The sequence below is a fragment of the Carassius carassius genome, chromosome 31 (genome assembly GCF_963082965.1).
Source record: "Carassius carassius chromosome 31, fCarCar2.1, whole genome shotgun sequence".
Lineage (NCBI taxonomy): Eukaryota > Metazoa > Chordata > Actinopteri > Cypriniformes > Cyprinidae > Carassius > Carassius carassius.
The window spans coordinates 12,485,702-12,503,295 of NC_081785.1; the positions used below are offsets into that span (position 1 = coordinate 12,485,702).

The 17,594-nt window shown below is 37.3% G+C and overlaps 1 protein-coding gene across 1 annotated transcript; it reads right to left on the reverse strand.

The window, feature by feature from the left end:
* Positions 1–5,870: 5,870 nt before the first annotated feature.
* On the reverse strand, positions 5,871–17,339 carry LOC132111578 (transcription factor E2F2-like). Its single transcript, XM_059519003.1, has 7 exons — positions 16,569–17,339; positions 9,229–9,331; positions 8,746–8,965; positions 7,913–8,076; positions 7,534–7,646; positions 6,835–7,015; positions 5,871–6,563 (listed from the first exon to the last, which is right to left on the reverse strand). Exons 1-7 carry the CDS (start codon positions 16,833–16,835, stop codon positions 6,301–6,303), a joined length of 1,311 nt encoding a protein of 436 aa, XP_059374986.1. The 5' UTR covers positions 16,836–17,339; the 3' UTR covers positions 5,871–6,300.
* Positions 17,340–17,594: the final 255 nt, after the last annotated feature.

The window sequence follows — 17,594 nt, forward strand, 5'->3', positions numbered from 1 at the left end:
ATCATCACGTGGGAATGTTTGTGTTCACTGACAAAAGGAAGAGAGCGCGCGGTGAAAGACTGGAAGTCTATAGATTCTTTTTTTTTTTTTGGCTTTTAGAATGAAACAGTAATCCATTTTTTCTTTGAGAGTGAAATATTATACGTTTTGAAATGTCTCAGAGTATTTTTATTATTAGGGCCCGAACACTGGGGTGCGAGGACCCTCTTGGAATTTCTCCATTTAATATTATTATAGACTATTATTATTATTAGCCTATTATTATTATTATTATTATCCAAAATTAATCGCATTTTGGAGGGCCAAAACATGCTCGAAAAGTCATGAAACTTGCACACACGCCAGAATTGGTGAAAACGTGTGACAAAATGGCTCGATAGCGCCACCCATAATCTTTCAACGAAGTGCCCCTCCAGCTACGTTTCACGTACATGTACGAAATTCGGTAGACACACTAATACCTACAAAAAAGTATCTTTGTTATTTTGTAATTTCTCTGCAAGTTTTGCGTTTTTCTAGAAATCCTAGATTTAATCAGATCAACACGATCAGTCTAATCTAAAAGCCCTTTGTGATGTTAAATTGCGAAGATCTTGAGTTTTCGCTAAAGGGTGTGTCCATGGCGGCCTAACAAATTTCAGTTTTATCATGGAAAAATAAGTTGTTATAACTCAACCATACAATGTCCCCAAACTTCACGTTTGATTTCCTGGCCTAAACACATAAAGGCCAATATTATTCAGTTATAGTCATAGCGCCACCAGCTGGCAGCAGGAAGTTTGGCACATAAATGATTCCTCAATATTCCTCTTATATTTACCCCTTTAAATGCATAATGCCCTCCATTCACTGTTTTCCTAAGACCACCGAGTAGAACATTAGCGATTATTCAACATAGCTCTTTATTTCGTGTTGCTTCTTGACTTGGTCTGTTCTGAGTTCTGTTCTTGCCCCCCCCCCCCCCCCAACTCTCTACTGGACGCACGAGGAACAACAGGGGCATGAAACTGTTGGGGCCACAGATCTATCTGCCCCAGGTCTGCAGCCTCCCCCTACAAGGGCCCTTTCAAAGCTGCTTGCAGCTTTAATTATTGATAATATTGTAACACTTCTGTTGAAGCAATTTTGAATAGGCAAATATTGTCTTTCTTAGTCATATGGAAGGCCAGTATGAAAATGTACAGTTTTGTTTAAATTTCTGTAATGTAAGTGTGTCTTACAATATTCCTAATATTTGTCATCTACAAATGAAAGTGGTTTTGAAATAACAACTTATCCATGAAATCAATGCTAATTACAAAGGCTACAAGGTAGCTGGGTTGGTAGTTATTCCAAATGAAAACACAGCCTAGGCTATATTTAAAATTTGTATGAATTTATGTAAAAACGATTATTAATCCACTCTCATCACCACCCAGACTGTCAATTGATTTTAAACATTTTAATTCAAAACAGCAAGTAGCCTAATTGAAACAATGTAATGTAAAACAATATAAATTTGTTGTTTAACATGAAGGTGTTAAAGAAATACTTTAAGTAGTTTTTTTGTTTTTTTTAGTGCTCCCCTGAATTATTTTTGGCTCATTCTTCTCTTGTGAAGAAGTAGTACTTGTGAAAGAAGTACACTTATGGAAATAATGTACAGTACTTTAAAATAATATAGGCTACTAAAGTGCAAAATATACTTATACTTACAAATATTAATATTATATTATCTTCAAGTACAGTTTTTTTAAGATTTGAAGTACCCCACAAGTGCACATTCAATTCAATAACCACACTTCACAAGGGTTCCTCACTTTTGCTTTCCTTCATGTAGATTCTTGTCTTTTGTCTTGTTTTGTTTCTTTTTGTAATTATTTATAGATATAGGAAAAATCAGTGCATTGTGCACTTATGCAGGTCTTCAATGGAGGAATGCGGCATGGTGCCAACTGAAAAGGGATGTGAATGCACTTTCCCTCTTTATTCCGTTGTCAATGCAGATAAGTCATTTCCTTAAACACACTCCATGTACATGAATGAACATGCTTCATCTAAAGTTTAAATGAAACCTACTCCTAATTAAAAAAAACAATTCAAGAACTTCGCTAACACAATTGGCACCTTTTCATGTGCAGCATTTATTTTTTTGAAAAGGCAGATGGAATAGTGCTGCTTTGTTGCTTCAGAGCAGCGGAAACTCATAGTGCTTTTGTGCTTATATTCCACAGTGTTCTGAATGAGTGTTGTGCCAGTTCTTCCTGTGTCCTTTGAAAAGCTGCAAACCTTACCTTATCCTTTAACAATACAATATACTGTTACATTTGATGTAATGTGCTGGACAGGTATCAGCTTCGACTTTATTCATCTAGGTGTTTGCAAGTATTTTATTGTGTGTAAATTGATTATTAGCTTGAATAACTAGTATAATTAGTAGAATAATTAGGCCGCATTTTGATTAGCATTTTGCTCCTCATAGTTGCAAATAAAATAATGAAAAGCACTTCAGACCATATAAATAGTCATAAGACAATTTACATCAGACTCTGTGTGCATGAAAACAGCATACCTGCACTGTGTTTGTGTAAGACCTTAGTCATAATCAAAAGTAAAACTCTATCATCAAGTAAGTTAAATACATGTGTCTCTTTTTTCCATATCTAAAATGAAGTGATTTATTCAACAAACAAGGATTTGGGATGTGATGGACATGTAAAATTACCTCTGGGTCAAACTTGGTTCAAACAAGCAAGATATTAAACATTATAAAAAAAAAAAATAAAAAAAAAAACAGAACCCAAATAAAACCAAGTTAACTTGGTTTGGTGGCCTTAATTTCTCCAAATCACACCCCAACCCCCAACACAATGCATTTCCCTCTCTCTCTCTCTCTCTCTCTCTCTCTCTCTCTCTCTCTCTCACACACACACACACATACACACACACACACAGTATTCTGTATTGGCTTCATGAGTTATTGTTGATATAATGGTGGTTTTGTGGCCAAACAATACTTTCTTTCTCGCCCTGGCTGTGGCCCCTCTGTGTGGCTGCTTTGTGGGTCTGAGCAGAAATGTTGCATTTAACTGGGTGGACGTCACCCTGAAGGAAGAGAAAAAGGATAGTGGTGAAAGAGAGAGAAAGAATGTATGAGGCAGAAGTTTGAAAAAGCCATATGTGAAAACTTTAACAGCAAGCTCTTGTTTTCAGGTGAGCTCTAGTCTGCCTTTGAACTACCCTTTCATTTATCCCTCTTTCTCATCTTCTCCACTTTAGTACCATATTTAAAGATTGCTGTGGCCACAGTGTGCTGCATGTTCCTACTTACTGGCTTTTGTCCTTCCCCTATTGCTATGTTTCTTTCTAAATCAGCCAATCACGTGCATCTGGGGGCTGAGTTTGGAAGGGGGCAGTATCTGTGGCTGCTGAACAAAAATTGAGGTGTGTTCCAGGAAAGGTTACAGCTCAGACCAGAAGGATTCCCAACAGACAGCCCTTCCCCTCCACACTGCCAAAATCGGTTGACTCTAGAACAGGAGAAGGATCATTCATCCCATCTGGTCAAACCAGGGAGGCCACGTTTACGGTAAAACACTGCAAAAGAGAGAAGGTACCAAATACATCTTACTGAAAAGATTGAGGTATTCTACACATAGCCAGAGTGGGACTAGAAACACTAACTGTGCAACAGAAACATGATGAAGACATGAAAACAACTTACACTCCCTACAAAGAATTACAACCCAACCTACTCATAAAGTAAGACTTAGATCCTCCCTTAAAGTCATCAGTGTTTATAAACCAATTTAGAAGCAATTCTTGTATTTAATGACAGACTGGTATAAACGGTTACTGTTACTTCATGATTATGAATATGTTTTCTGTGAGTGTGTGACAGTCTGTCTGGGGAAATCCAAAATCCTCCTCTGGAAACTCTTCTGTCATTTATAAATTATACATAGGCCTACCCTATAAGCCAATATTCACCTCAATAACCACAATAGTACAAGGTCTATGATAAGTGTAGCCAAATATGAGATTAGATATGCTTCAATTTTTTAGTAGTTTTTACTGTAAATTAGATTTAAATGTTTAATTTTTTGTGATGTAATCTGTCTGGTTAAGTCACTAGGCTTTGACTAGGAGAATAGCCACTTTTTTAGATAAGCTAAATTAGAAGTCTAAAATGAGTTCAACATTTAAGCACAAGTGCAAGCACAAAAATCATTATCGTTAATATAAAAAAATTAAATACAGGAAAATACAGTTAAACAAAAATATTGTTACATCCTTGTGGGAGTCTGTTTATTACAAGCACAAAACTTTAAACTTTTAACAAAAAATGCAAGCTTTGAGCATTACACCAGGGCTTCATTCATTTAACCACAATATCAAATAAGTGCTGCCTGTTAAACAGATGGTCTACAAAAATGAAATCCTGAGACAATTACCAATGTCCTTCAAATACAAAACCTATATAAATACAAAATTATTAATATGTACAATTTAAAAACATAATGCTTATTTAAAAACATTCCAATGAGAAAAAACAATTAACTATAAACTACAACCAAAATGCACAAAACTACCAAAAATTTGTACACACTTCTGCACACTCATGCATATATATACACACATACATTTTTCAAGTTTGTTAGGACAGGACAGTTGTCCACATGTGGGACAGTTGCATGAACCAAACCTCAGATAAAACTTTTGTACACATCAAAAGGCATGCTCAAAATCAATTATTAAATCTGATTAACAACTGCTCTTAAATCCACCCAGCCCCTTAACATATGCTGAATCAACCTTATCAGGTTTCTAGAACGCAACTAAATACAAGTTTTTGTTCAGCCCGACTGAGAAATGTTTGCTTCAGAAGAATTTTTTTCACTGCAGAACTGCGTGTGGGAAGTCAGGCTTTTCCTTTCTGAATCCCATCCCATATGTGCTCTGCCTTTAAGATGGGTGATTTTTAAGTGTATCTCTACACACACCAGATCAAAACAGTTAAATTCAGCTTTGTCTTTGCAGCTATAAAACCTACCATTTAGGTGGGACAAGAATCCCAGCTCCAACTTCACCCCCCCCCCCCCCCCCCCAAAACTAAAACACACCCCTGGAAACAAAGTCCACTTTGTATTCCCAGCAGTTCAGTGTTCAAACAGTATCAAAGGTTTTCTGCCAGACCCCATTGAAAGTCTGTAAACTACTCCAGAGTGGAGTAGTCAACCCTGAGATCTCCATTACTGTAATTTGAGGAAAAATTGAAAGAAGACATCAAACAGACTAGGGGAAAAAACACACCAATTCATCTCTTTGAATTAATAATTTGGTAAAGTTATGAAAAAAACAATTAGCTGCCAAATCTAGACATTTCCTGAGGTTTCTCATTAACAGGTGTGTCAGCGGTAAAAAACAAAAACAAAAAAAAAACTTGTTTCTTGAGCCATGTAGTAATACATAATCATTATTCAGTGCCATGGGAAAGGCCACCTTTACAAGATCAAGGTATTACCTCATGGTGTCTAAAACTAAAAGATGGAGGTAGAATGAACAGACAAGCACCTATTTCTTAAAATCTGAGCACTTTTTCCAGACTGAAAGGATCTGAATGACGGATTATAATAGCTTTTCAGATTTTTGGTTCAGTTGAGTCTGGTTATGAAGATGCCTCCCATACACGCTCTCAAATCTTTACTCTATAACAATTAATTTCACTACATTTGTGCAGAAGCACCTTTGTTTGACTACAGTTAAAAATCACAGCCCTCTACTGGCAATGTTTGGAATTACTAAAATAATGAAAGCTTAAGAAAAGCTTTCAAATTACCTGAGTTCCATACATCTCATCCAAGAATTACTAATAAACAGTAAATACTACCTTATATCTAAAAAATGCAAATACACAGGCGTTATTTTATCATCAATATTCAAGTAATAATGGCCAAAAAACACTGCCAATTAGCAAAGATTTAACTTAAAATTGAAATAAAGTCACATGAAAATTCAGTATTTGTTTTGTCAAAAATATCTTAAGTAAAAATACCTAATGACAGAAATAAAAAGTATGGCTTCATAGTGTACTAAACCTAGCACATGGATCTCCTCTAGAGGGCACTTGTTGACAAAATATGTCCGATTCTTTATCAGGAACAGAACCGATTAAGCCAATTCGGTAGTGCATTTTATACAAACTTCAATCCGTCATTATGTGAAGGAGTGTTGTAAAACTTCAGAGGATCAATGTCTGAATTAAACTAATTACAACTGAATTCTCTCATCATCAATCACTGTTTCGTCACACTGGGTAACTCAAGTTTTAAGCAGATCTCCCAGATCGTACGTGTCAAATAAGTCAGATACGCCTTCTCCATCCTCCAGACTCCAGAGGTAGTCGTCGTGGCTGAGTCGAGGAGAAAAGTTTACAAAAGGCCCAGAAGTGTCAGACGCGAACGCCATCCCAGGCAGCTGGTCTTCTGTAATCTGGAGAAGGCTGGGAGGAAGATCCAGGATCCCCTCCACATCGAGCAGGGAGTTGCTGCCAGTCATCGATGGCTGAGGCTTTGATGGCAAAACTGAAAAAATGGAAAAAAAAATGAAATAAAAATATGCTGTTAGTCTGTCAGTTGAAAATGAATAGATGGCTTTGGTAATCATAAGATTAAGACAGATTTTGTTAGAGAGTTTTGTAGATGAACTGCTGGGACACACAGCTCATATTCAACTGCACTTATTCAACTGAAGCATTTAAAATGTAATCTTGTTAGTGGCTCCAAAAAAATTTTCAACACTTTCATCTTGCTTTGAAAGCGGTAAACATTAGTAAGCTCTTGGCAATTGTCTCACCTTCGACTGGCTGGGGTTTGGCAGGTGGGAAGACAGAGGGTGTGGTGGCGCTAGGGGTTTGTGGGTAATCTTTTCTGGGTGTGGCATTCTTGACGGGACTAGCATCCTCCAAACATTCTTCAGGACACAAGTACACCTCAATTGGGCCATTCTTGCTTTTCAAGTAAATCTGCAGCAAGCCCTAATGGAAAAAAAGACCATGTTTGAGTTCCAAATTAATATTTTACAGCGCTAATGTAAAAGACAAAAGATGAAAAAAAAAAAATCAAAGTTGTTTTATAATTACTACAGGACAGCAAACGAATGAATGAGGAAAGACAAGACATAAAAAAATATGCTATATGTAATAAATCATATACTTATTCAACAGCATTTTAAATGTTATTTTAAGACTTGTTTAATTGAATATTAAATTACTTAGTTTATTAATTAATATCAATATTAAAGATAAAGAAAATGCTGAAAAGAGCAGCATACTATACAGTATACCGCATGCTTGTGTCCCACCAGGATTCTTAACTAGCTTGACCGGCAAGATTTCCTTGCTCAACTAGCTCCATAAAAGCAATGCTAGTTGATCAGTTTTGATTAGCATGGACCACAAGCTTGATCAACACCAGCCAGCATAAACAAACTTAGAGAAGCATCAGGATTCATGCAGATCTTTTCAGCAATGTTAGAACTAAGACAAATACTGACCTCAGATGCTTCTGGAACTTCCAGTTTGGTTTCAGATGGTGCTTTCACAGCAATCACAGTTTGATCTTTCAAGCTTCTTATGGTACGAATGTCCTGATATGTCACATATGCTAATGTGAGCTTCAGTTAAGGACAAACAGCTGTGGCATCTAATACAGCATTTAAAATTACTGAGAGTTTAAATACATGGTAACTTTATTGCATTGAAATGAAAGACTCCTAATGAAGATAACTGTAAAATGGATGTCTATGCCATGTGAGTGTTTGGCTGCAGGGACACAAGCGGTTAAAACAGCATGTCTGAGCAAGCTCACAAAAGTGAAGGAGACAAACCACTCCTCAGTTCTTCAGAGTACAAACATGCACACAATAAAAGGATATCTTTGGTTGTCCTTGTTCTCGGTCAGCTCACGTAGCCGTGTTGAGCTGGACTGAATGAGGTCGTCCAGCGCTTTCTCCTGCCTGTCCAGCTCAGAAAGCTCTTTCTTCAGAGCACTGGTCTTTTCTGAATTGCTGGATGAGCCCTCAAACACACCACTGACCCTAAAGCACAGGCAACATACTATATGAAACCATCATAATTAATAACACAGAGTAAGAATGTATATGTATACACTGTCCTTCAGAAATCATTCTAATATGCTGATTTGGTGCTCAACATTTATCAATATTGAAAACAGTTGTGGTGTTTTAATATTTTTTGTAGAAATGGTAATACGGTTGTTTTTTCAGGATTCAGGAGTTCAAAAGAACAGCATTAATGTGAAATAGAAATCTTGTATAACATCTGTCAACTTTGATTAATATAATGCATCATTGCTGAATAAAAGTAATGATTTCTCAGAAAAAGAAAAAAACCGTACCGACCATAAAATGTTGTATTTTCGGTTTATTTTCCCACATTAAAATTGCTTACATCTGCGAAGACTTTTTTATTTTTCAATTACAAGGACCACAATATACCAGTTTTGATACCATGAGGCCTCAAAGTGTAGAAAACACCTATTTTTTTTATTTCTTTTATTATTATTTTTTTAAGTAAAACAGAACCTCCATTAATTCAGATTGATGACTGGGAAAACCACAAGTAAAGAAGTTGTAAAACATTTAGCATTTAGAATGGACTACAACAGCATCTTAATGTCATGTGTTTCAGAGTCGACTCAAAAATGAGCACTCTGGTTTACAGAACATCTGATCTAACAAACTCACAGCCACTGGATGTTGTTTTTGGATTTCTTGCGGATGAGTTGCACACCCTCTAAAACGTTTGTGATGTCATAGATGCGTCTCTTCTGAACCTCCAGAACTTCTGTGGCCCAGTTGAGATCCAGAACCCCATCAGCCGACTCGCTCAGCAAGCCCACAAATTTTTTAGTCAGCAGGCCAAGGGAAGTGTCATAACGGGTGCGCTCCCCTGGAGACTTGGGAGCTAGAGAGAGAGAGAGAAAGATACAAAAGAGGCATTTTTTTAATAATAGTGTGAATATTACCAGCTGCAGTTCCTGTCAGAAGAGCAAGAGAGGCTTGGACAGTTGTGTGTTTGCTTTTCAAACCATTATCAGATGCCCTAAAACAGGTATGAACTTCCACCCTTCACTCATCATATGGAAACAAGGGTTTTAAACAGAAGGTCCAGTTTTCTCTAACAGTGATTGCGTTGACATTTGTTGCAGAAGATTCTGTTGTACTCACTTTTGGGGCTTGGTGCCCTTGTACAAGCAGAGTTTCCTTTCCCTTTTGGTGTCCGGAATTCTGGGAGGTAAATAGGCTCTTCCAGATCTAGCCTCCTTTTGGCCTGGGACAGAAAGATGAGAGATTGTTAATTATGTCTCCCTTTACTGCCTGTAGAAGACACAGTTACACCAAACTATTTGAATGAACATAGCTCCAAGTTTAACATTGTGCTCTTGGTTTCTATGAAATTTTTCAGATAAACAACATATGTTCAGATAGGAAGGAGTGTTGAAAAGCTTTGTGACAGCGAGAGAAAAAGTGTATTCTTAATTGCATTTTTCAAGAACAATTACTCCTCTTTCCTAAAGTGCCTGAATATACACTGCTACTTCAAATCCATCTGTCCTCTGTGCATATGTTTCTTTTTTCTTACAAAAGATCAATAACGTGTTAAGAATTTCCATTCCATGCTGACTTTTAATTTAATTTACAGGCGAGTAGGGAGCCCACTGTCTAGAACACCTCAGGACGCATTAGAGTTTACATTATAAACAGAAAGTAATCACGTTTTCAACTAGCTTTGATTTGATTTGATCAGGTCAGTGCATCTGACCATTTAACACTGTCTATGTATGATTAAGGCCACATCCACATGAAGCCAGAGGTTTCCCTATGCAACCTTTTTTTTCTTGTTCTAAAAAAGGGACACGCAAGGGTGTCATTTTCATATTTATCCACTATGGGACTTTTTATTTATTTTTTTAAATAGCGGTTTCAGGCTCCCACATATGCCGGTTTGATTTCCAGTGGTCTTCAGGACTGCAATTCACTCAAGACAGAAAACTTCTTTAACAGACACAGGGCATGTGCTGAGACCACTTCACTGATTCTGTGTGTGCAAAAAAATGCTTGCATTGTCCTGACCTGAACACATCTACACCTGTCACGGACATCTGGAGCCACTGAACAGGTGGTTGGGGGAGAGGAGCAGCTTAATCTTTCCGTTTTTTCGGTTTCCACTTCCGCCCTCCCCCCCCCACCCCACCCTCACCCTTCTAATGACTCTTTCTACCTTGTCAACATAAGTTCATAACTTAGGTCAACAATTGTTTTTTTAATTGAATTTTTGTACATGAAAATATGTAGCTGAATTTATATTATATGAAAGCATATCTCATTACAGGAAAACATATCCTTGGGGATCCTTGCCAAAAAGGTTTAAAACAAAACAAAAAACATTAAGTTTCAACTAAGAGCAGTTTTGGAGCCACCACTAGATGTTTAAATGTAGAGGCTTGTGGACTGGAGGGGACAATGTTGAATTGTCATCAAATCTGTGTTAGCATCAGCTGTTACCATGATAAAGCACAGCAGATGAACACACACCCTCCTGGGTGTGAGAAGGGGGCCTTTGTGTGGTTTGGTTTCTCAGAACAGCAGCATCTCATGTCTGTAAGAATTTGTGGTTGGTTCTGCCTATTTCCTGTGTAGGTGGGAAATGAGAAGTGAGAAATGCTGGCTCAAAGTATATGGGGTGGAATCTGAATCACTCACTTCTAAAGCACTGATCTGGAAGCAGCTTCACCTACTGAAATCCAAACTTTACCTACTAATAACTACACCAGTTTGCTAATAAATGGATTTACCCCAGACAACGGCGGAACTGCTCCAGGCTCAGGAGTTTCCTAAAAATATGTAAATCCGTAAACATTACACACAGCAGTTGTTGTACAGGTCAGCAAAAATACCCATGTTTAGGCAAAAAGTATGTGTGTGTGTATAAATGGTATACATACAGAATTCAATAAATCAAATATTTCTGTACATTGTGTTTGTAATCTTGTATGTTTTTGATAAAAGTGCCAAATGCATAAATGTCAAGTTGAGTTGAGATTAAATAGAAAAAAATTGTGACATTCGTACACAGCAACAATAACTAGTGACTACAGAGATCATGGTGAAAGCCTATGAAATACTCAGCACCGCCATGTGCTTCACTAACAGCTATTGATTTCAACAAGAGTTACACAAAACATGATCATTTCCAATAACTTCTAGAGGATGATTCATCATTAAAAAAAAAACGACTTATTGTTCTTTATTCATATACAGCATATTTGTACTACTGTTCAAAACATTTGAGGGTTTATTTTTTATATTACAAATTAGAATAACTTTTCCATTTTTATATTTATTAAAATGCAACTTATTCTTGTGATACCAAAGCTAAACATTCAGCAGACATTACACTAATTCCTTTCAAGCATTTGAACAGCAGAGTAATTTGGTGCAAATGAAAACGAGGCTTTGAGGGAAGTACTGTATATTGCTGATTCTTAAATTTGCAATTGAAAACACTAGTTGTGAAATTTGAACAGAATGCTTTCATTCACTGGTCTCTTATGGTTTTCATACAGTGTCTACCATAAAAGTCTTGGATATTTAACATGACTAAATTCAACTGATGACAAAGACTAATTTATGCCTATTGAATTAGGCTCTTTTCAAATGTTTTGGCATTTCCAATATACACTTCATTTCGTGTTAAGATATTTACAGTCATTCTTTTAAGTGTATTGCAAATGAAGTCACACTTCCCCCAATCTTTCCACACTAAATGGCATAGCGGTGAGTTTTTCACTGGTTGGAGGTTGGGAATCAAGGTCTTAAGATGTGTTATTGTGTTTAGTAATCATCATCAGAAATCTTTTAACAATCACATTCTGCCAGGAAAGAACAGGTTTCTATATGCCTGCAGACACGTGAGAGAAGCTGTGCCACTCCCAAATGTGAAAAAATGCATACATCTTACTCACAAAATGTAAGAGCAAGAAAGGTCATTCTGTGTCAGTGTCATATTCTGATGTGTCAAAATGAAAAGGAGCCACAGGTAAAAAAGAAAGGGGGAAGTCCAGATGAAAAAGGCATTAGGGAAAAAACACTTTGAAATGCAAAATTTGGCCAGACGGGTACATGTAGAGTGATCAGAGTTAAACAGCTTGAAGTTCATCACCCTCCTTGCTGATGCAACACCTGGTTACTGGAGGCCCCACAGGGTGAAATAGGTAAATTAAGAGATTGAAATGAGGTAAAATGACCTGAGGGAATCTGGGATGGGGGGAAAGGAGTGTGTCACCAGGGTCTCTAGAAACAACGCCAAATCATGTGTTCTACATCATAATGATCAGGGACCATTGATCACGTGTTATAGCTCTGTTGTATTGTAGTCATCTTTATTTTCCTTCTCTGGAGATCACCAAAACAATGCTGACATCAATTACTACAGCATTTAGTCAGCAACTATTGTTAGCAAAACTGTACGTTAACCAAACCAATACAATACCAATACAATACAATAAGAAAATATGATCTGGGGAAACTTCTAAAGTCTCAACTGCCAGGCTTTACCATTTGAGCAACATATCAGAAGGTCTGTTTTCACAAGTTTATGCCACGTTTCCACCGAAATTACCCGGAACAATTGTACCAGGAACTTTTTTCTCTAGGAACTATTTTCCCACCAGACCTGTTGCTTTCTGCGTTTCCATCGTGGTCTAAAGTACTGTGAAGATTAGGCAAATAGTCTGGTGACGTAGGTCTGCGCGCGTTTCTCAATACAAAGTATGCAAATTTCAGACGTGCATACTCGGTAGTTCAGACTTAGCTCATTCGACTCGGGAGTGTGTTGTCCGCGGCGTCGCAAATCCAGTAATTCTGCAAACAGCAGCGTACTTGATAACTTCAGTCAGCTCGCCTTGGCTACTGCTATTTTCCTCTCAGTATATTTACAACAAAACAAAATAGGATATGAAATACCACTGCCTCCTTTTGTTTTAATTTAAACATAATAGCCGCAGAAATGTACTTAGTTCAGGGAAATGTGTATATATATACGGTCATTATGAAAGGAATGAAACAAAATATTATATCAATTGCCTCTTTATATTTTCATTTTAACATACACTATATATATATATATATATATATATATATTGAATACAGACCAAATATTACCTGTTATTATATTTTATTTATATTTTATGTTTAACTACTAAGGAGACATCAGAGCCAGCGGCAAATATCAGAAGGACTAGCCGAGGTGAGACTGCTGTCATCGGTAACATGATCACTGAACTCCCGCTGGTTACGTGGAGCTGATTGTCTCCGAAATCGGAGAAACACATTTTTAAATAGGTGATGTTTTTATAAATAAACCGCAGATTTTAGTTTTAAACAACTACATTCTCACCTGAAATACTTTTAAAAATGATATTTCATGACACAATAACAGTAATATTTTGAAAATGATCCGAATAAATGGTGGTTGAATTCACAATGCTACGTGAATTCAACCAATCAGCAGAGTTCCCGCCCCTGAAAGTTCTGGAATTTAGAATAAGTACTACCTCGCCAGCAGGGACTGAGGGGCTTTTTTTTTTTTTACCCAGAACTTTATTTAGATCCTGGTTCCTGCGCTGGAAACACACTGAGTACCAGCCCAAAGTCCTTAGTTCCTGGGTAAAGTTCCAACGGTGTAAACGTGGCTTTAGTTTTCAGAGTAAAGGTTCAAAGGTCTGAGAACGAAAACAAAAAAGGGGCAGAGAACAAGAGTGAAACTCTACACAGCAGGAGATGAGACTGGTGTGAAAAAAAAATGTATGGAAACTAGAAGTTGTTCACAATGCCATGTGGAACTTCACTAAATACACTATTTGTTTCCAGGAAAGACATTTAAAATACATTCCAAACAACTTCTTTATTCTTGACAAAAAAAAAAGGTTTGGATTCAGGGAAAGCAATAGGACAAGGCCTTATCTGATCTGTTAACATAAGAACCAATTGTTGCATCTAACCCAGAAAAGGCATTGTGAGACAGGCTTTTGTGGTAATCTATGTCAGAGTTTGAGACATATGCATCAATCCCCCATGCAGATGCCAAGTCAGTTATCAGCCCTACCACATATTCTGCAGCATGAGTCTGCGATCATTCCTTTTGTTTATCAGCTGGAAGCAGAAAGCAACACAACAAGTAGTAGTTCCCGAAGCAGTTAGTTTGACATTCTTGAATTTTTCAACAGGTCGAGCTTGTGCAAGGACGAATGGTGAGACAGGTGTACAACTACACAGAAAAAAGGGGAGTGATAATTACAACTGCATCTACATAATCAAAAAGCTTTAGAAAAAAAAAAAAAGAAATCAGGAACAACCAGTTTAGGGATCAGTCTAATGAACCTTAGTCATTTAATCACGCGGCATTACGTGAGGCAAAGCAATAATTCATAGCATGGTTTATAGATTGCTAAATATAAAAGGTTCTGTATTTTGATTAATTTAACTTTGAAGACCCTATCCCCAATTTACTATTTGGCCTGAACCGTATAATATAATGTCTGGTTAAAAAGCTGTAAAGCTCCCTTTCCCTATCTATCAGCTTCTACCACCTCCCCCCCGAAATATATCCTATGGCAAGCCATGACAATATTCAAAACTATCGAAATGCAACTATATATTTTAATGGCACTCAGCAGGTGTTGCAGTGCATCAGTCCAAAAGAAGTGAAATAAAAAGCACCCATCCTTAATAATTTTTTTTTAAAAAAGTCTCTCACACGGCTCCGGGGGGTGAACAAAGGCCCCTGTAGTAAATCGTTTTTCTAAGAAAAATATCCATATTTAAAACTTAATTTAATTTAGCTTGCATTCACTGTTGTAAACGGAAGCAGTTTCAGGCGGATGACGTATAAGTTCAGCTTTGCACATGTGCCGCCCAGATGTAATGAATGTGGAAGCACAGGGAGAGATCAAAATAAAACAATGGTCACTAATTATAAGTACAAAATTTGGATTTGTAAAGAAGAATTTCGTAGTATTTGGATATAAGCCAAGAAGAGACTGGTTTTCCTTTGCTAAAGTAAGGAAACTTTGCTTCCTTTGCTCCTGTTAGCAAACGTTGGTATTCACGAGACTCACCGGCGCATGCGCAGTGACAAACTCATACGTCATCCTCCCAGAGCTGCTTTCATGTACAACTGTTGGCGCAAGCTACATTAAAGTGATTATTATGTTTTGAATATGGATATTTTTCTTACAAAAATGCATCGATTCGCAACAGGAGGCCTTTGTTCACATCCAGGGTGGATGGGCACTTTTTATTTAACTTTGTTTGGTCTGATGCACTGCAACACCTGCTGAGTGCCATTAAACAGCTTGAAAGATCATTTACAACTTGGATGACTTGAGGGCGAGTAATTTATAGGCTAATTTTTATTTTTGGGCGAATTAACCCTTTAATTCAGTACCAGTAGTTATTTTGTTGCTAGTTAGTAGTAGCTATTCTAATTTTCATGATTTCCACATAGTTTGATGGCAAAAATAATTGATTTGTTAACAGTAACCATAGCATAGATCTTAGAGTAGACGCTAGGTCTTTCAAAATGGCTGACGATGTTGATGTTAACAAGATTTTCTCCGCACTGATGTTTTTTTTTTTCAGCAATATTTTTAATGAACAACGCAGCACCACCGCATATAGTGGCTTCAACTGGATAGGGTAACAAAAACATTATAATGCAACACTCACATCATCATTGAATATCGTGCGCCACTGATAAGGCTGCACCTAAAATTTGAATGCAACATTTTTGAAAAAAAAAATAATAATAATTTGACAGCCCTAATAGATGCCATATTGAATTTAACTTATTTGAACATGAGGCTGTGATTGTTAGCCTTACAGCCTAAGCAATAGCTGAATCAATTCTTAATTCCTAATTTTAATGATAATATTCAATTTTTTTTTTGTAGAAAGATGTTTCATCAGAACAAATTGCATGTTTTTACACAACAGCATAAGACTTTTTACATACTGTAATTGTGTCTCCTTTTCATTCCTTTGCAAAATTAAATATCACTACCCTGACTATGGTCTTCATTGTCACTATTAGCAAAACAGTGAGTACTATTTTGAATGTTAAATACTGGAGCTTAACAGGATGACTAGTTGGTTTTTAGAAACAAATGGCTTGCCACACTCTCTTACCTAAAGGTCCTGTCTGTCCTGACGAAAGACTGAAATATACATGCAGTGTTGTGGTCATGCTCTCCAGTTACCAGCCTGTTTTATTCATTCATGAGGAACGGACAGATTTTCAGTACATTAGAGATGATGGCACAGATAAAACCCTCTGGGCAAAGCCAGAAACGGGAAGCGTTCATTCTGTAGAACGTGGATTCTACAGTGTGACTGTAGCAGTGTTTTAGTAAATTATATATTATTGTACTAAGACATGAAACAGCAAGCATGCGCATACGTAGAATTGTAACAAGAGCCGTGGTGGCTGAGGAAAGAAAGAAGGTTACCGGTAGCCGCCCGGAAGACGTCCGCACCGGTTTAGGCTCCGGCCCGTGGGGGGTCGCGTACAAACAGTTTGGTCTCTGCTCTGCAGCTGTCGTGTTCCCGATCTGAGTTAAGTATCCAGTCGGTACAGAATTCATCAGTGGGCTTGCGAGTCCCGCGTTTAAAAAATCCGTCCTCACCGCGGAGAACATTTTCTTTTGTGGGCACGGGAGTCCAGATAATGCGCCTCTTCCAGAAGAAGGAGAAATCCCTCTGGGTATCCGCATCATTTTGCGCACGAAATGCACAAAAACCCGCGAAAATGACGCAAAGAAACTCCTTTATTACGCAAATAACGTTTACTATTTACTGCTGAAGCGATCAACAGTCAGAATGAATATTTATATATTAAAAGACTGCTAATGATACAGACATTAGTATAATAAATACTGTTAGAAGTCGTAGATAAGTTATCCGTGAAAACTACAAAAATATAAACAAAAATAAACAAAACTCTCTCCTAGGTTCCTTTGTTAGTGGCACGGCAGAGTATATTACATGTATTAAATGTACCACGGTCATTCAGGTTCATAAATCTGCCTTTAAAGGTAAACAAAGCTTGGGAATGTTCCTCTTGTACTTCTTGCTTCGAGCCGGCGATTGTAAGCGTCCCCGTGTATCTGTAATCCCTCTCCTGTCGAGAAGCTTGCTTTGACATCAGTTCAGCAGAGAGGAGTGCTATTTTAGCGCCAAATTACGTCGCGCGAAATTTGGATCTCCCGCGGTTGGACGCGCTCCGTGATTGGCTACTGGCACGCCCCGCTTGTCCGGATTCTGAATATATTTACATGTAACAGTTGGTGCCTAGCATTCTTCCTCTTAAAGAGACAGCGCCTTTTAATCTCTTTGTGAACAAGGGCGATATTCTTCAGAACAGCGTCATCAAACGTATCATTGTCAAATATGTATTTAGCATATCGATGTATTTTTTTAAACATATGTCGTAATATACATAAAACTGACGTTTTTCACACAGATTAACTTATTAT